Source organism: Neomonachus schauinslandi, chromosome 3 (assembly GCF_002201575.2).
Source record: "Neomonachus schauinslandi chromosome 3, ASM220157v2, whole genome shotgun sequence".
Classification (NCBI taxonomy): Eukaryota; Metazoa; Chordata; class Mammalia; order Carnivora; family Phocidae; genus Neomonachus; species Neomonachus schauinslandi.
Genome location: NC_058405.1, coordinates 143286535 through 143307306, shown reverse-complemented (window position 1 = coordinate 143307306; position 20772 = coordinate 143286535). Strand labels below are relative to the sequence as shown.

Genomic DNA, 20772 nt, shown 5'->3' with positions numbered 1-20772 from the left:
GATACGTAAACTCATTTGAGACAAGAGTTGATGCCTGATACAGCATTCATTTACAATCAGCAGTGCAGTTTGAAAATTGACTTAATATTTTTATGTTGAGAATGTTGAGGATAAGTAATTGATTGATGGATTAATTGATTGCCCATCTATGTGCTGGTGTTCTCAATGCTGGAGATAAAGCAGAGAATGATACAAATGTCCTTGCTCTCATGGATTTAAGTTTAAGTTGAGATTTTATTTATTTTTTATTTATTTATTATTATTTTTTAAAAAGATTTTATTTATTTATTTGACAGAGAGAGACACAGCGAGAGAGGGAACACAAGCAGGGGGAGTGGGAGAGGGAGAAGCAGGCTTCTCTCAGAGCAAGGAGCCCGATGTGGGGCGCCATCCCAGGATACTGGGATCATGACCTGAGCTGAAGGCAGACGCTTAACGACTGAACCACCCAGGCGTCCCTCAAGTTGAGATTTTAGACAACAAACAATTAACAGAAATAAATACATACTTTGATTTGGAGATGAGTGGTAGGAAGAAATAAAAAGCAGGATAAGGAGTTAGAGAGTAATGAGGAAGGAGACTATTTTAGAGAAGAATGCCTAACAATGGCTTCTCTAAAGAGAAATGTGGGAGTGAGCTATGCAAAGAAGTGGCGAAGAGCATCCCAGACTTGAGAAAGAGCAAGTGCAAAGGCTCTGAAGTAGGGCCAAGCTTGGTGAATTTGATTAACTGAGCAGGAAGACCAGTATGACAGCTTACAGAGTGAGGCTAGAGGAGTATGAAAGGAGATGAGGTCTTAAAGATAGGCAGGTGTCCTGTTTGAATTTTATTCTGAGGCACTGGTAGGGACTTTGTATTTTATTTTAAGTGTGATGGGAAACCACTGGAATTTTTTAAAAGCCTTTTATTTTGAAATAATATTAGACTTAAAAAATTTGCAGAGATAGTGCAGAGAGTTCCTGTATACTCTTTATCCAGTATTAATATCTTGCATAACCATTATTGGAATCAGTTTTTTTGGTAGTGTGTTACTTTAAAATTCTCACTCTCCTGCTTGTATGTGGAGAAGATTGAAGAGGCAAGAGATGAAGTATGGAGTCCAGTTTGGAGGCTAGTGTAGTGATCTAGGTGAGAGTTGATGAGGCTGGTAGCTGACAGTTCAAGAGGTTTATCCAGATAGCTTCTTGGGACTTGTATTTTTAAAAGCCTGGTTTAGAATATCATACTAAGAAAATACACGAAGCTTTCCCTGAGACCAAACTTCTGTACTTGGATTTTTTTTTTTTTTTAAAGATTTATGTATTTATATGAGAGAGAGAGAATGAGACAGAGAGAGAGCATGAGCAGGGGGAGAGTCAGAGGGAGAAGCAGGGATCCCAATGTGGGACTCGATCCTGGGACTCCAGGATCATGACCCGAGCCTAAGGCAGTTGCTTAACCAACTGAGCCATCCAGGCACCCTGTACTTGGTTGTTTTTTAAGAGGAACAAACTACTAGCATAATTTAGACCAAGAAAAATATTGTGCATAAGCAACTTTGTTAATGAAAGAAGGTAATAATTGAAATAGGTGAATAAAGGACTATAGCCACATTTCTTTGTGTTGAAAATCAGTGAGTTGCTGTCTTAGGCGTTGGTTCCTTATTGTAAGTTGCCAGTAATTTTTCTTTGAAAGAATGAAAACTAGTAAATACTACATTTCATCAATTTTTTAGATACTTACTTTGTATGGAAAATGTTTCTTAATTTGACAAAGATTAATTACCAAGATTTTTCATTGCAAAGATACACTCTTGTTTTATGATCTGCATGGCTAATCTTTATCTTGTTTATTTTCGGCTTTTACATATTTTACTTTAATGTTAAGAATAATGATTCATAGTTTGAAATTTTAATGAAAGCATTGTACAGATATTTTTTGCTAATGTATAGAGTTAATCTGTGTATCTATGATATGCTTTTGAAAGTATTAATGAATAGAATGAATTCTTCTCAAAATTGTACTTTTCTAATGTTCTGTTCTGTAACATCAAACAATTTATTACTAATTTATGTTCTTAAACTATTCCCTGCTTTTTGTTTGCTGTAAAACAGTGAGGTGATGACTTAAGAAAACTTTGTTTTGGAAGTTGAACCTAAAATTAAGTACTTTTTAGTAGTATCTACTCTCCTTCACTTTAAGAACTAAATGGTAGCATTTTTTTTTTTTTTAAGATTTTATTTATTTATTTGAGACAGAGAAAATGAGATACAGAGAGCATGAGAGGGAGGAGGGTCAGAGGGAGAAGCAGACTCCCTGCCGAGCAGGGAGCCCGATGCGGGACTCGATCCCGGGACTCCAGGATCATGACCTGAGCCGAAGGCAGTCGCTTAACCAACTGAGCCACCCAGGCGCCCAATGGTAGCATTTTTTGTGGTTGAATTCTGAAAGTTGTAGACACTTTTGTTCTTTGTTATAATTGAACTCTTTAATGCATAGCTTTGTGGAATTTATTTTCATTAAATAGGGAAGATAATTGAGATGATTGAGTGAGATACTTGTAGAATATTTGGAACAGTATCTGGCAAGGAGTGCGTGCTCACTTAATATGAACTCTTATTAGAAGTACTATAAGTAGTATTGGGATTATTTAAAATAGCCTTGTTTTTCCTTGTTTTGGAAAAAGTGGTCTGTGAGCCTCCTTTCTTACTTACCTAATATTTAATGGGTAGTTTCTGGGTGTCAGGCACTATCAGATGTTCTTATGTACATTATTTTGGCTCATGATGAGGGTATTAGGCTCTGAGAGGTGAAGTCATTTAGTCATGGGTGTGCAATAAGAGGTAGGCTTTCTAACAAAACTACCCAAATCTGTCATCTGTCATTGACATATAAAGGCCTTTTAATTTGTCAAAATCACTCTTCTGTTAGATGTTTATATTGGATACTTTCTTATGTGCAGAGCTATATGATATGGGTTGTGGAGATTGAAGAAATGAGTTTCGTACGCTGTCTTACAGTGTTGGAGGTAGCTGTGATACAAGGTAGAAAATGATATTATTAGAAATAATAATTTAGAGGATGGAGATGTTTGCATTCAGGGAAGAAGTTTAATTAGGGATGGGTGTTTTTTTTTTTTAAGATTTTATTTATTTATTTATTTATTAGAGAGAGAAAGAGAGTGTGAGAGGCAGAGAGAGAGAATCTGGAGCAAACTCTGCCTTGAGTGTGGAGCCCGTCGTGGGGCTCGATCCCACATGACCTGAACCTAAATCGAGAATTGGATGTTTAACTGACTGAGCCACCCAGGTGCCCCCAGGGATGGTTTCTTGAAAATAGGTTAACATTTAAACTAAGTGATTTGGGAGTAGTGGGATTTGGACATCTCAGTAGAGGAAACAATAATGAAAACATGAGCTATGTATAGAAATAGTGAATAGTTTGTTTTGGCTACTGTGTGTGAATGAATGTAGGGGAAATTTTAGATTGGAAAGGTAAGTTAAATTTAGGACCAAATTGTGTAAAGCCTTGAAAACTTGATGTTTTGAATTCAGACATTCATTAGTTGAGTGAATTTCTTTTAGTCATTGTAGAAGCTAGTTACATATGGTTTGGGGAAATAAAATTGAATGAGAAATTTAGACCACAATGAGATCTTATTATTAAAAAGGGAAATTGATGGGCATGCAGAATGGTAGAAAGAGCACTTTATTAGGAGTAAGGAAATGAGATTTCCAATCCTGACCCTGCCATGAAGGAGTTACATAACTTTGGAACAGTTCTTTTACATTCTGTGTGCATTAGGTTCTCAATATGTAAAATGAGGTTTGTATAAAAGATCATTAAAGCCATAATGAGATGGTGACTGTCTTTTTTTGTCCAAATTAGGATGCTGAAAGAGGTACTATTAATAATTAAGCCCAGTAGCAACTGAATTATATTCTTGCTTATCTTAATGAGTCTTTCACCTATTATGTTTCAAAACTCAAAGGACTGAAAAGCAAGAAAAAGGACTAAGACATTAATCATAAATGTTTAATGTTGAACAAGGTAAAGGTAGAATAATTGAAGAAACAGAACTTTTTAAACATTATTTATTTTTAATTGAAGTATAGTTGACACACAGTGTTACATTAGTTTCAGGGTGTATGACATAGTGATTCTAGAAGTTTATATGTTAATACTGTGCTTACCACAAGGGTAGCTACCATCTGTCACAATACAGTGCTATTACAACACCCTGTGCTATACCTTTTATTCCCATGACTTACTCATTCCATCACCGGAAGCATGTGCCTCCCACTCCCCTTCACCCATTTTGACCATCTGCCACACCCTGGAAATAGAATCACTTTTAAATAAGTATCTGCTTGATGTTATGAGTGGTAATGATTTGATTAAAAATGTGCATATGAACATGGAATTGTTTTGAAACAGATATATTCTTCAAAATAAAGTCAGTTACTATTGTAGATAAAGCTAAAAACAGTTATACATCACTGTAAGTATACACTTTAATATGTCTGGCATTTAGACGAAGTAATGAGGTACTTCATTTACACATGTTTTTTAGACAAAATTCTTTAAATGTCTTCAGGGACTGAAGTCTTTAGGGTAGTTTACCCTGTATTAGCTGGGTCTACCAGACTGCTGTGCTTGCAGTTTTAAATAGTCTTGTTACAGTTTTGTGTTTTTTTTTCTTTTTAATCTTCCCTTGATGTTATACTCACTGCTCTGAATTTTCTGGCTTATCATAATGGTGTTCGGTACAGTTATGTAGAGAGGCATCTTCCCTCCCAACCTTCCTGTATAAGTAAGAACTGCGTGAGAGCTTCAAAATTGTGTGGATTTGGTAGCAAGTTTGTTATTTCAAGCCACTTTCCGTATTTTCTAGTTTGCTCATATTCTAGATAAGTGATTCTCAGACATTTAATGTAAATTCAGATCACCTGGGTATTTTATTAGATCTGGTATGGGCCTGAGAATCTGCTATTCTAATAAGCTCCTAAATGATGTGGAGTTGCTGTTCTGTAGACTACACTCAGTATCAAAAGTTCTGGAAAGTTTATTGGAATTCTGTCAGTCTTATGATACACAGGGCATTAAATATGGCTGGATTCTTTTGGAACTTATATTGATAGTTTTAAAAAGAAAATTAGGACTTTTGTAAATCTAATAATACAGTTGATTGAATAATATTTATCTTTTGTATTCACATTTCCCTCTTTCATGTTTACCAGTGTCTTAACCCTAGTTTTGCTTCTTTCTCATTTCTTTTTTTGTTGTTGTGGTTTTTTGCTTTTGTTTAATGTATTATTGTGTTTTGTGGATCTGGTCAGGGAACCATTACTGTATTTTATGTTTGTATCTACATTTTATTTTGCATGCGTAACGTGGCTTTGCCTGGATGTTCTTTTTGGTAAGTTCCAAATTTATAAAGCATATTGTTTTTTTGTAGTGTAAGTTACAGTGTTTTTCATCTTTTTTTTCCTCTCACTTCTAGTAATGTGATCATGCTCATGAGTTGTTTTTAATTTTTTTAAAGAGTTCATTTGATATTCTTTCCTAACATTTTCCAACTTTCCTTAATAGTAGTTCAGTTTGATACTAATCTGCTTTGATTGGTTTTATAGCCTCACACTGTCAGTTGCTGATCACTGTTAGCAGTTGCTGTCTCAAGTATTTTGGTTTTTTAAAAAAGCCTTAATCATCTAAAGATATTGTTCTATGAGCTTGTGCTTCCATATAGCAATCATAAAAGAAGATAGTTTGTAGTAAAATTAAATATCTTTATTCTGAATGAACAATGCATTCTAAATTTGTTTTTACAGCAACAGCTTGCACAGCTACAGAAAGAAAAATCAGAGATTCTGAAAAATCTGGCATTATACTACTTCACATTTGTAGATGTTATGGAATTTAAGGTAGTGTATTTTAATATGTAATATTTAACATACAATGATGTTTGTTAATTGTATAAATTTCTTTATCACTTGTAGATAATAAAATTTGAATTCTAGAACTAAGATTTAAATTTGTGTATGTTTTCTAAATTTAGTATTATTTATATAGATAAAAGATTAAAATAAGCTTTATTTTCAGGACCATGTTTGTGAATTGCTGAATACTATTGATGTTTGCCAAGTCTTCTTTGATATTGTAAGTATTATTTTCAGAAAAATGTCTGATTCTCTTCTGATTTTCTAATAGAACTAAGGGGACTGAATATTTTTCTTCAGAAAAAAATTATGTGACTAGTGTGTGAAATTTTAGCATTGTTACATTGGCTTATTTTGTAGCACTTTTTTAAGGTAAGGAGTTATTATGTATTCTCTATTTTTACTTGTTTGTCACTGGGTATAAGTCTTGTACATATTGGGAAATAGTAGTTTAGTATTTTATTTTAGAAGGCCCAATTAAAAAAAAGTTAAGTGAATAATATTTTTCTCTGTGAAAGCATACTTGATGGAATCTTTCTTAGGTAAGACAATTTCTAGATACAGGAAGTCAAAGTGAAAAATGCCTCTATTGACAATTTACTTATTAAGTGAATTTTATTATTTATTTAATATTCTTTTTTCTTGCTTAGGCTCCATATTCCTTCTTATTCTGGTTTTGTTTATCCTTTTAAACTGTCATCAGTTAAGGCAATAACAAACTTTTTTTTCATCCATAAAATTGTGTCACCAACACAAAACTGTTACCTATAACTTCCAAATTTTAGGTATATTTTTGGTTGAAGGAATTAGAATCTTAGAAATGGGGATGGGGGTGCCTGGGTGGCTCAGTTGTTAAGCGTCTGCCTTCGGCTCGGGTCCATGATCCCAGGGTCCTGGGATCGAGCCCCGCGTCGGCTCCCTGCTCAGTGGGAAGCCTGCTTCTCCCTCTGCTGCTCCCCCTGCTTGTGTTCCCTCTCTCGCTGTCTCTCTCTCTCCGTCAAATAAATAAATAAAATCTTTAATAAAAAAAAAAAAGAAATGGGGATAAAATAAATAACTATAGAAAATTATTGGTTTTCAGTAGCTGCCATGAAGATTTGTGTGTGTGTGTGTGTGTGTTTAAAACTTTGCAAAATAAGGAGTTAAACTTGATTTTTGTTTTCTAGACTGTAAACTTTGATTTAACAAAGAACTACTTAGATTTGATCATAACCTATACAACACTAATGATACTGCTGTCTCGAATTGAAGAAAGGAAGGCAATCATTGGATTATACAACTATGCTCATGAAATGACCCATGGAGCAAGGTAGACCTGCATTATACAGATCTTTGTGAAATTCTCAGTTTGATGGCTAACACCTCACTGAAATTTGATATGTCTGTTTTAAGTGACCGAGAATACCCACGCCTTGGTCAGATGATTGTGGATTATGAAAACCCTTTAAAGAAGATGATGGAAGAATTTGTACCCCACAGCAAGGTAAGACCTGGTTTTTAGATGCAGTAGCAGGCATGTGAGATACAGGGTCAGGAGATGGAGCCCTGTGTTGGGCTCCATGCTGAGCCCATGTGGTGCTTGCTTAAGATTCTCTTTCCCCCTCACTCTTGCCTGCTCTCTAAAAAAAATTAAATAAATAAATAGGCATATGAAAAGGCATAAGGGTAAATAGAGTGATAAACTTCTTTTATGAAAAACATTATAATGGGATATGAATAATAGCTATGTATGGTTTTATCCAGTTGTGAACCAGAGAACTCATATTAGTTAGATTCCAAATAGTATTTGGAGACTCAGGGATCATTCATTATAGTTTTTAGATTCGGTATAGGGTATAGAGGTAGTGAAATTTAGTATTTAAGAATGTTAACTCTTATACCAGACTACCTGGGTTCTAATCCCAACTCTGCCAATTACTAAGTATGTAATATTGGGCAAGTTACTTAACCAACTTCATAGTATCTCAGTTTTCTTATCTGTAAAAATGGAGTAATAGTACCTTCCGCATATGGTTGTTAGGATGATTAAATGAGTTACTTCATAAAAAGTATTTGGATACATAGTATTTGATACATTTTATTATTATTATTATTTTTTATTTTCTTTTTCTTTGTTCTCCCCCCACCTGATACATTTTTGCTATATTACTAATAAAGCCTCTTAATGAGAAAAAATAAGAGTTTTGTGAAAATAATTTGGAATGTCTATCTTTTACAATATATTAAAAAATAGTTCTTAATGAAACAGTTTTGGTTCAAACGAGTCTTGCCATATGGCGTCTCTGCAGTAGGCTGCTTCAAATGTTCCTAAGCATATCGAGAAAATGTGTAGGTATCTCATACATCCTCATTATAGATAAGGAAATTGAGGGCTAGAGAAGTGACACAGTTAGTCATTTGGCAGTAATAGTGGCAAAACCAGAGCTAAAGCCCAAGATTTCAGAATCTTGGTTCATTCTCTTTGAATGATGAGAGTTAGACATTTTAATAATACACTATTTTGTATAAATCTGTTAATGCCAAGAATTTTCCTTCAGTTTTCTTACTCCTGTGAAAATTCTGAAGATGCATTTACAGAAGATGTGTTTGCAGTTTAATTTTTTGCAAAGCTGTATTATCCCACAAATTTATATAGGTTTAATGTTTTGAAGTTAGTTGGATCTTTAGTTAGAAAGACGCTAGTGGATGGCATCATTTTTGAAGTAAAAATCAGCATTGTAGATGGAAGTGTCAGGATTCCTCAGAGTGCTGAGCATATCATAGTCATCTGTCTCTGATTTTGGTAGTGCTTTTTCCTCACTTAGAACTGTCTTCCCTACTCCTCCCTTGTTTTCTCTGTGGATCCGTTTCTGATTTTTTGCCAATCATGGATGGCCTTGTTTTTATTTACCCACTTCAAATTTGTTTCTTTTCCCACCTAGGTGATGAAAATTTCCTTAAAGGCTGTTGGATCTCTTTTTAAGTTCTCCATAATCATTCGCATATACTAGACTATTAAATTGCTTGAGGAGATTTGTCCATTTGGATTAGACTATTTCCTGATCATGATTTTTCTGATGTTCCGTGATATCCCAGTTTTTTTTTTTTAAGTCTGTCTTTCTTTCTTTCTGTTGAGTGTGAATGGGGGGAGGGGCAGAGGGAGAGAGAAAATCTCAAGCAAACTCTGCGCTGAGTGTGGAGCCCAACAGAGGCCTCTATCCCACGGCCCTGAGATCGTGACCTGAGCTGAAATCAAGTCAGATGCTTAACTGACTGAGCCACCTAGGTGCCCCAATATCCCATGTTTTGGTAGAAAGTCTATCCTGTATTTGCTAGGATTTGTTAAAATTAATTTAATTTAAAAAATATATTCATAATCACTTGGTAGAGTATAATAAAAATACAGATTTCTGGGGTCTATTCCCAGAGGTTCTGGTTGACTAAGTTTTAGGTAGAACCTTGCTTTCTGTTTTCTGAACAAATCCCATGGTAGCAGTCAGATTAAAGAATCACTCTTGGGGGTACCTGGGTGGCTCAGTCGGTTAAGTGTCTGCCTTTAGCTCAGGTTGATCCCAGGGTCGGGGGATTGAGCCCTGCATCAGGCTCCCTGCTCAGCGGGGAGCCTGCTTCTCCTTTTCTCTCTGCCATTCACCACCTTGTGCTCTCTGGCTCTCTCTGTCAAATAAATAAATAAAATCTTTAAAAAAAATCATCATTCTTGTACAGAAATTTTAGGAAGCTGAGATGAGTACCAAAGCCCAGTTAAAAGCAAACAAGAAGCAGATGAGAAGAAACATTAAATACCTTGATGATAAAGCTGTAATTAACAGACCAAATGGCAAATAGAAGTTAAGTAATTTATTAAGATAGAGTACATTTTTTTTATAAGGCATTCTTTGGAGAAATACGAAATATGTTGAGTTCTATTAACACTTAATCATATAACCCTAACATTCTGTTATTTCAGTGAGAACTGTCAGAGTACAAAAGAATGACACTAGGCTTCCTACCCCTTTTGAAATAAAGATCCCAAGATTGCCAAACATTTTAACTTCCAAGGATGTAACGTGATTTCCTGAGCTAAGCTTTTGCCCAGGAATGCAGAATCTATGTTGCTTTTATGAAATTAAAAAAAAAACTTGAGATAGCCAGACCCGCCTCAGATATTATATGGAGCATAGTTGTAATTACGTTTTGTTGTTTTAGGATGATACGGTTAGAAACACACAGCAGTTATAGCTGAAATTTAAATGGAAAAGGAAAAAAAATTTTATTCCTCAACTTCCTTTTTTCCTATTTTAATTAGTCTCTTTCAGATGCACTGATTTCTCTTCAGATGGTGTATCCTCGAAGGAATCTTTCAGCTGACCAGTGGAGAAATGCCCAACTATTGAGTCTCATCAGTGCACCTAGTACAATGCTTAATCCTGCACAGTCTGACACCGTATGGTTCTATTTTTCACTTTTTGAATGAAAATAGTGAAGTTGATTTTTTAAAAATACCAGTTAGGCAGTGTTGTTGCAGTGTTTCTTCTAATTAGTATTAGCCTATCAGTGAAATTTATTGTAAAATGCTCAGTAAGTTATACTGTTGAGTTTATTTCTAAATTCTGATGCTGAGTTAATAAAATTAGTGTAAGTATTTTCTTTTAAAATTTAAATGTTTGTTTTCTGGTGTTGTAGAAAATTTGGAAAATGCATAAAATTTTAAAGAAGAAAACAAAAATCACCTCAATCTTCACCGACTAGAGAAAATCATTATTATGTTCTTTCACACAGTGGACCCTTGAACAACACAGGTTTGAACTGTGCAAGTCCACTTACACCTGGATTGTTTTTGTAAATGTATTTTCTGTTCCTTAAGATTTTCTTAATAGGGGCGCCTGGGTGGCTCAGATGGTTAAGCGTCTGCCTTTGGCTCAGGTCATGATCCCAGGGTCCTGGGATCGAGCCCCGCATCGGACTCCCTGCTCAGTGCAGAGCCTCCTTCTCCCTCTCCCTCTGCCATTCCCTCTGCTTGTGCTCTTCTGTCTCTCTGTCAAATAAATAAATAAAATCTTTAAAAAAAAAAAAAAGATTTTCTTAATAACGTTTTCTTTTCTCTAGCTTAATTTTAGTATAAGAGTATATTATATGGGGCGCCTCGGTGGCTCAGTTGGTTAAGCGACTGCCTTCGGCTCAGGTCATGATCCTAGAGTCCCTGGATCGAGTCCCCCATCGGGCTCCCTGCTCGGCAGGGTGCCTGCTTCTCCCTCTGACCCTCCCCCCTCTCATGTGCTCTCTCTCATTCTCTCTGTCTCAAATAAATAAATAAAATCTTTAAAAAAAAAAAGTATATTATATGTATAACATACAAAATGCGTATTAATTGACTTTATGTCATCGGTAAGGCTTCTGGTTAATAGGCTTTTAGCAGTTAAGTTTTTAAGAGTCAGAAGTTTTTAGTGACTTTTCAACTACACCGGGAGAGGGGGTTGGCAGTCCTTACTCTCATGTTGTTCAAGGGTCGACTGTATTTTCAATCTTTTCTCTGTGTGTATGAACATAGATGTTCTGTATATGGAGAATATACACACATAATTACTGATTTGGATGAGACAGTGAGCATCCATGTACATAAGTCGTTTTTAACTTGATTAAAATATTATCCTTTGGAATATTACAAACTCTGAAATGGACTTGGGAAATTTGGAATAGACTTTTGGAAATTTATCATTTACCAGATTGAAGACAATTTGGCAAAATATTGTTTTAAGGGAGGTTTCAGGGAGTGTAAATGTGAAAGGGGCCCAGCTCTCATTTTCCTTTATGGACTGCACATTTAAGTATAAATTATAAAACTTTTATCCAACTTTTCAAATAAGTCATGGTGGTATTTGAGTCATGAATTGAGTAGTAAGAATTTTTAGGAGAAAGAAAGAGAGTGACTCAGTACAGGATTTGTTTTTTAGAATTTCTTTTAATCACAAATTTGTATCTTCTCTTTTTAAGATGCCTTGTGAATATCTCTCTTTGGATGCAATGGAAAAATGGATTATCTGTAAGTAAAATTAGTTTTGTAATTACCCCTCAGGTTTTAAGTTTTAGAGAAAAATAATGGGTAGCATGGATTACTTCTGTGCTAAGCACTGTGCTAATAAGCCTTCTTCGTGCTTATCTCATTCAGTTCTCATACTGACCCTGTCAGGATAGATAGTCTGTTTTAAAGATAAGGAATCTAAAGCTTAGTCCACATAGCTAATAAGTGACAAAGACAAAATAAGAACCCAGGCTAATGTCAGGGCTCATGGTATGTTATATTGCCTCTCAGTGTAGCCATCAAAACTACATTTTTGTTTTGTTTTTAATGATTTTAAAAAATGTTGTGTTTATTCAGCTAAGGTTTTTGATTTTGCTTTACTTCAGTACATGGTTGGCAGTTCAGTATACGTGGAGGATAAAATTACTAGTTGTGCTCCTGAGAAGTTCACAAACTATAGGGGAAATAGACACAGTGACCCACAGATATAATACAGAATGAGAATTGCTATAATACAATTACTTCTACAACCCCAAAGTCCAGTGGAAGAGGGGAATAATTTTGAGCAGTTTGTTTGTTTTTTTTGTTTTTTTTTTACTTCGTCTAGTTCTTGTTTCTTGATTTATTAACTAGTAGGTAGTATTTGTTGACTTTTTCTTATAGTATGTCTCAAACTACAGTGCCTTCAGTTTTCTTTTTTTAAATTTTTTGGATTGATACTTACATAAAATACGGATTACTAAACTACTGACAACTAAAAGTGAATTACTAGAGTTACCAGAAATGAATAAAGACACAAAGTAAAAGCCTACATTTTTAATTATTAGATTCAGTTTAGTCTAACAATTGATTATTACTAGGTTTCTACTTAAATGTCAAATTTTTGTAAAAGTTTCTAAGTACTCTCTTTCTTTACTTAATCTCATTATGCCCTGGCACTTTGAATAGCACTGTTATTAGTATGAAAGCTTATACTCCCTATCCTTAGCATTTTTTTAAAGATTTTATTTATTTATTTATTCATTCATTCATTCATTCATTCATTCGTTCCTTCATTTAGAGTCTGCACACATGCGAGTGGGTGAGTGGGGGGCAGAGAGAGAGAGAGAGAGAATCGCAAGCAGACGGGCTGAGCATGGAGCCTGTCTCAAGGCTTGATCTCAGGACCCTGAGATAATGACCTGAGCCAAAATCAAGAGTTGGATGCCCCTCCTTAGCCATTTTTATTAATTATATTTTTTACATTGATTAGTTTTGTGATACTTATATTTTCTATAATGATAGTTAAGATTTTAATCCTTTCTCTTAGTTGACTCAAAACACAGCTTTCAAAGTATTGATTTTGCTGAAATATATTGTGATCCTTGATTGTTCATGTTTATGGAAGTTTGGCTGTAGAACAGAGGTAATTATTAGAGTTAGGTGGCATGGGTGACCTCTAGAGTTAATAGCACTAGTTCCCCCAGTCTGTACAGGAAAGCTGATTATAGGGCTTTGTGTGATGAGCAGGGAAGTGGGTCCGAAGGCAAGCTACTCTAATTGGGGATACAGGGACATAGAGAAGGCATACAGATGTGGAATGACCACAGTTGCCAAAGTAAGGAAGGTGATTTACTCTGAGTTTTGCTGCTTTCATGTAATTGAGCCTTGAGTAGAGTTAACAGAGGTTAAGAATTACCTTAAACTCTGTACTTATCCTTTTTTTTTTTTTTAAAGATTTTATTTATTTATTCATAAGAGAGAGAGAGAGGCAGAGGGAGAAGCAGGCTCCCCGCTGAGCAGGGAGCACGATGCGGGACTCGATCCCAGGACCTTGGGATCATGACCTGAGCCAAAGGCAGATGCTTAACCATCTGAGCCACCCACGCGCCCTGTACTTATCTTTTTGACCTCTATACTCATAGTAGGACTTTTCTGTAGAAGGTGGTCTACTTTCTTTAGCACTAGATTAGTTCAAAGTGTGGTCCCTGGGTCAGCAGCATCACCTAGGAACTTGTTAGATACACAGAATCTTGATCTCCACCTTAGACCTGCTGAATTAGGCTGTGAATGGATCCTAGCAATCTGATTTAAAAAATCATAAGCCTTCCCAGTAATTCTGATGCAACCTAAAGTTTAAGGATCATGGGTCTAGATTATAGTCTGGGGCCAAGAGTTATTGAGAGTCTGGAATGTTGAAGACCCAGCTATTTGGAATGCAATTATAAAATAAACTGATATTCTTTTCAGGGTCTATTCTTGCTATATTGGTTGGACTCAGAAGACTCCTTGGGAAAGATCTCTTTTCATCTCTGGAGTTTTGGGTTACTAATTCCAGTCTGTTTTTAAATTGATAGTTGAGTTCTACCTGCTTTCTATCTTAAAAGATTTTCTCTAACTTTCTTGTCTAGTATCAGTTTTTTTTATCTTGTTCTCCAGCATTTTTGTGGCTTAAATTTTTTTCTGTCCTTTTAATGGGACATTGGTGGGGAAAGGAGGGTAATGTGTGATTTAATAAACCATCCTAATCTTGGGCAATCGAATTTAAATTACATTACCTTTTTTGATTGTATCATAAACAAATGGATATACTAAATTCAAAGGTAATCCGTATCTTAAAAAAATAAAACATATGGTAACCCATAATATAACTGCTAATATTTTTAGAGAAACCTTTTATTGTCAGCAGCAGTTTTGTGAATCTAAGTATTCAACAAGGTATAAGACACTAAGTGAAATCTCTTTTTACTCGGGTTTAGAGTAAAAAGTCATTACGTAAGGCAAGAATCTTTTACAGTTTCTCTTGAGGATTCTTTAAATTTCTGTACATGTATTCTGTTTCTTTGCTTGTGTACCAGATTGTATAATTGGCTTGTGTTTAGGGGTCCTGTTCCATTAAAAATACTTTTATGTGTTTCAGGAAATTTAAGAAAGTTAAATACACTTCTGTACATATGATTCCACAATATATGCCTACTTAACTTAAAAAGTTAACTTGTGTAGTGGCCCTGTTTTTTTTTTTTTCTCAAACATTTTATTTGACAGAGAGAGAGACAGCAAGAGAGGGAACACAAGCGGGGGAGTGGGAGAGGGAGAAGCAGGCTTCCCGCTGAGCAGAGAGCCCGATGTGGGGCTAGATCCCAGGACCCTAGAATCATGACCTGAGCAGAAGGCAGGTGCTTAATGACTGAGCCACCCAGGCGCCCCAGTAGTGGCCCTGTTAAAAGGAGGTTGAGCTAAGAATAAAAAGATAAATGGCAAGTTGTATATTAATGATTCAGGAGTTTAGAGGTGGCAGTGACTACTGAGAATCCTAGGGAAATTTCACAGGAAATAGGATTGGTTTGTAACTGGCCCATTACAGTACCTTGTGTATAGCAGGCACTGAGTAAATGTTGAATGAATGACAGATGAGGTTTTGTGGCCTAGTATAGAGGGCTAGAGAGGGCATCCACAAACATATGTATGATTATACATTTGTGTAAATTTCCAAAGTAGATAACAAAAGATGAGAGATCTGAATTCATATACTAGAGAGCAGCATAATATATTGAAAGAATCTTACGCTTTAAGGGTAAATACTTGAGGCTAACTCTAGCTCTAACATGTTAATGGTATAACTTTAGGTAAGTCACTGAACTTTCATTTCTTCAACTGTAAAAGAGAAGGATACCATCTGTTTTATCTACTCCACAGAATTACGTGAGATAATATACGTGAAAACTTATTTGGTAAACTGTGCGTTGCTATGAAAATGCAAGATGCTATTGCATTTCTTCTGGTGATTTAGAAAAGTACATTAGTCTTACTTTTCAGTTATTTTAACAGTTGTTATGATTACTGTATTATGTGTTAATTAGTAACTTCTGATCTTTGGCTTAAAATACAAAGATTTTTGAAAATGTCTTTTACTCATTTATTAAAATGACTTCTTACACAACCCAGAAGCAACATTTCTTTTTCTCATAGTGATTATGTTTATATTTCTGAAAATTTTGAAAGCTACTTTGTAACTGAAAGAATTTAATTTTGGAATACTTTTATATTTGTATTTACTTGTGTTTTTTTAAAGTTGGCTTCATTTTGTGCCATGGGATTCTAAATACTGATGCGACAGCATTGAACCTTTGGAAGCTAGCTCTTCAAAGTAGCTCTTGCCTCTCTCTCTTTCGGGATGAAGTTTTCCACATTCACAAAGCTGCAGAAGACTTATTTGTAAACATACGAGGGTATGGCATTTTCATTTATCTTGTCTTTTTTTGTATATGTGCTGCCGAAGCGAGCACTATCTTGTCTTTTTTTGGAGAAGGGTAGTGAGTGGATTATCTTTATTGAAGTTTGTTGATAGAGAAGGGTCATGTCATGCAAGAAGGTATCATCTGTATTATCTTACTGGCCATAGTAAGTTGTTTTTAACAATCATCCTGATACGGTAGTATTCATATTTTTTTATAGGTAACTTGATAGATTAAAATATCTAGTGTTTCTGCCCTTTCAAAATTTGTATTCTAGGATAAAGATGTGTCCTCTTTTGTAAATCATGATATGGATTTAGACATAAAATTGCTAAAAGTACCATATACATTTTAGAGTTTTGACATTTTTGTAAGTGCTATTTAAAAGGATGTGAATCAATCAAAAGCTCTTTAAATTAGTTATAACAATTACAGAAGTCATACCGCTGCACATAAGAAATCATGTTTCCTTTTAATAAGGTGTTCCAAGTGACTCATTTATATTCATTCCCTGTAAAGCAAGCGGTTCATACAAATTTGTTTTCTTGAAATTGTTAATGCCTGCATTGCTTTCCACATGAGGTTCTATAGACAGTATATAAGACAGGTTGAACTCAGACTTGGTAGCAATTTTGAAATCTTTTGAAATTAGGAGCATCTAAAATATTCTGGGGCATCCTGTACCTGAAAGTGTTGAATAATTATGTTTGGCTTCTATAGCTTCAGATAGAAATGAAGTTTACCTACGTTTATTTCATATCCAATTTAGAAATGTCTTGATGAAATTGAGATGAAGCAACTGTTAGTTATTAAAAAATAAAGATCTGTTAAACCTACCAACTTTAGCCTCAAATTTTAGTATGTGTAAGAATTACAGGTTCCTGGACATCATCCCTAACTTGTATTTCCTATATCTGTATCTTGAAGAGGCTAAAGGAATCTGCCCTCTTTCCCCTAGTAATTTTTGAAGTAAAATTTACAGACAGAAAAATGCATAAATTTTAGGTGTCTACAACTTTGTATATGAATACTCTAGGTGATCACCTAGTCAAGATACAGAACATTTCCATTATTCCCAGAAAATTGATTTGTGCCCCTTTTGGTCATTACTGCCACCCCTGATCTCCCACCTCCCAGGCCCTTGATCAAGTGACCACTGTTCTGATTTCTGTCACCGTGGGTGTTTCTGACATTCTCATGTGGTAGTTTCTCAGTCATAAAATGAGGTCTGGTGCCCTGTGTACTTTCCAGCTCTTATTTGGCTTTTATTTTAGGTGGTGGAGTACCTGGAAATATCCTATGTCATATGGGATACTTTCTAATTGATTTTCATTTTCTAGTTGATTCAGGTTGAAAATCATGAAACTTGTAGCATATTGATAGCTACTCTGTGGAATCATATTTAAATATATGTAAGCATTTAGAACCAGGTGGTCTGTATATTGAGCGAATTTATGCATGGTACACATAGGCTTAATGACCCCATGAGACCGATTGTCTTGATGTTAACGCTTTTCTTTTCTTTTTTTTGGTTATGCTTTTCTAATATTAATTTACCATTTAAGAATCTTCATATTTGAAGTTGAGAAGTCTTAATTTTTATTAAATTATGAGTGATCAATTTCAAATATGACTTCCAGTAGTTACATGTCAGATTGTTAAGTATAAAAGCTTATTAATTATGAAGGACAGTGATTACAGAATTAATGTATTTTGGACATTTGCTCAAAGAACACATAAATCTTAGAGTATTTAATTTAGAAGTTGGAGTTCTTAGTATAACTGGTTTTAGTCAGGTTGTCAGGAAGATAGTTTTAACATTTTAGGAATTTTGAGTTTTTGTATGTAATATTTATAAAAATAATGTATTTATTAGCATTTATTTTTCAAATGTTACCTTTAAACTTTTGATGTTGGTGTCCTGTTTCTTTTAATTTAAAGTAGTCAGTATGCTTTCCTGCCCCAGTTTTTTCTACCACAAAACCCCTATCTCCATTCACTAGTGCTGCTCACTAGTGTATGTTCTTTCAGAACTTTTTTTTATGAGATAGCATAAAAATCAGAAGTAATAGCTTTGTTATTACTTTAGATTTGGGGAAACCACTGTTAATTACATTGGAAGTATAATTTTAATGACTCCATAGGGGCTTAATGAGGTGTATTTAATCAAGATCTACATAGTGAGCTTTAATTTTTTTTGTGAGATTTAATATAATATGAGATCTATTTTTCTAAGACGACTTTACTGGGTACTATAAGGTACCAGGAAAGGAGGTGCGTGGATTTCTTCCATGCATTTTTAGTTTGAGGGCCAGTTTTTCTTGCCGCTAATAGTAATTTTTAATTGACTTTTAGTGTTTGGCTAATTCGTTTCGACTGTTACCGATGAAATTAAGATTAACATGGTTCTAAATTTTTTTTTCCACGTAGCTATAATAAGCGTATTAATGACATAAGAGAATGCAAAGAGGCAGCTGTGTCACATGCGTAAGTAGTTCTGTTTTATATGTGGAACTTAAAATCAAGAAGAATTTCTTTCTTAAAGAATAATTTTGTTGAAGTGATTGCAGGTTAACGTGTGCCAGATGTGATAGAAGTGAGAGACTTTGAATCAATGAAAAATAAGTACATATCCTCAGTATCTGCTTAGCTTCAAGTTAGTGTAGACAGATCTTAAATATTTTTGAAGTGTTGATAAAAATGCTCTAAGGAAGTACCGTACAAAGGTCTTTTATTTTAGATATCATTCAAGTCTTTTACCATTACTAGGCTTTTGTGCCAATACTTTCCAAGTTATGATGATTTTTGTACTATTTCATGAAAATTTGACATATCTTCACACTCTCCTAAATAGTATTTACTTTTCAAAGTATGCCTTTCCTGAATTGTAGTAAATATTATATATTAGTAAGTATATAGAATAACTTAAAAGTTAGCATATTTAAGATCTTTGAACAACTTTTCAATTTTATCATAAATTATAAATAATTTGATATTTCAATTGAATTGTTATAGGTGGTATACTTGTGTAGAATATTTTTTCTACTGAGCTTAGATAGAAGTAATAATATTTGATCCATCTGTGTTTCTATAAGCCAGAGAGAAGATAATGCACCATTGCCATTGATGAAAATATAAAACGACAAGTTTTAGAATTTAGGTTTAGGCTATGGGATGGATATTGGGACTTTAAACCATCTTTATTCATTGCTGTCAGTGCTGTATCATTTCCTCATGCATGTTTTTTCACTTGAATGAGATGCTTATATTATTAAAAGTTATTTTCTAGTATAAATAACATACTTTGGAGTGTGTTAGAATTCCTTTCTTGACATACAGAAATACAAATGACTATCACTTCTTCATTGGATAGACCCTGTTGTAAGCCATATATATGGTGTCATAGCTATCTTTTATGAAACTTTTAAAGGTAAGGCATTTCCCCCCTTTATTTATTATATAAAGTAATCATAAGTGGTAAGCAGTAGTAATTTTTCGTAGGAATTCCTCATTCCCATAATCCAGGCTTAGTACTTTATAGACATTTTCTCTCTGTATTTACAACACCATAGGCACCTTGTAGCAACTCTGTGTAGTAAAATAGTCAAAATAACAGTTGACCCCTTTCTTCTTAGAAATTGCACAGGATGACTTTATTATTGTCAGATAAAAAAGAGCTTGTCATTGGAATTAACCTAACGTTGTAAAAGTACTGTGTATCAGCCATTATAAGATGTATCTTTTGAGGCAGGTATCATCATCCCTGTTTTATAGATAAGAGGCTAAAACCAGGAGAGGTGAAACCTAAGGTCACTAGACAGAGGTTGGATTTTAATCAGAGTCTTCTAAAACTAATCTGTGTCCTGGCCAAATTTCTGGTATTCTATATCCCTTACACTTGTTTTTTTGGCATATATATATATTGCGTGTGTGGGGGGCTGTTGGTGGTGCCATTTTTTGTACCTATCAAAATCTTAAAACCTAAAATTGGGACTGTATATTTTGCATAGTGTGAGAAGTTGGAATACTTAAAACATTCTGTGATTTTTTTTCCATGTTAATATGTGAGAGTAATTCTTTTTAAAAATTTGCATTTCATTTAAAAAATACCTAGTAATGAATATTTATAATTATCTCTTCCTTTCCTCATCTTTCTGTTTTTGAACAAGAGTGCCAAATGATCTCATCCTAATGTCTTTCTTGTATATAGCTCTTGTTTAGTCAGTCTTATATATTTAATAGGAACGTACTTAATAAACTGGATATGGATTATCATATATTTATTAACTTGTGTTCATTGGTTTTTTTGTGGGGGTGACAGAAATGTATATACATAGTAGGACATTGCTTGCTTTCAAGGATTTCACAGTCTAGTTTATAAAGTGCTAGGCTAAATGGTATTAAAGTTGCAGAAATTATTTAGAAATGGACATCTGGAACTGCTTTTTGAAGGATTGGTCTTGAAGTTTGGGTAGGATTTTGATAGGTGGAGAGTAACAGAATAAACATGGTTATAAAAACAGCATAAGAAAGACAAGGATAAACGTAAGATTGGAAAGTCATTTAATGACATGACATACCATAGAAGATATTTGTAGGGACTTCTTTCTAAAAAAACTTTGGAAATTGACCTGAAATGATA

The 20772-nt window shown here is 34.4% G+C and overlaps 1 protein-coding gene across 3 annotated transcripts in view; it reads left to right on the top strand.

The window, feature by feature from the left end:
• The window catches only part of NCKAP1 (NCK associated protein 1), a 101181-nt gene that overhangs the window by 27886 nt on the left and 52523 nt on the right, over window positions 1–20772 (top strand). For all 3 annotated transcript variants that reach the window (XM_021703278.2, XM_044913686.1, XM_044913685.1), the window contains 8 exons: window positions 5811–5903; window positions 6082–6138; window positions 7085–7227; window positions 7311–7401; window positions 10204–10341; window positions 11889–11937; window positions 15968–16124; window positions 18561–18617. In XM_021703278.2, the coding sequence (XP_021558953.1) occupies window positions 5811–5903; window positions 6082–6138; window positions 7085–7227; window positions 7311–7401; window positions 10204–10341; window positions 11889–11937; window positions 15968–16124; window positions 18561–18617 (785 nt within the window). The remainder of the gene's footprint in view (window positions 1–5810; window positions 5904–6081; window positions 6139–7084; window positions 7228–7310; window positions 7402–10203; window positions 10342–11888; window positions 11938–15967; window positions 16125–18560; window positions 18618–20772) is intronic.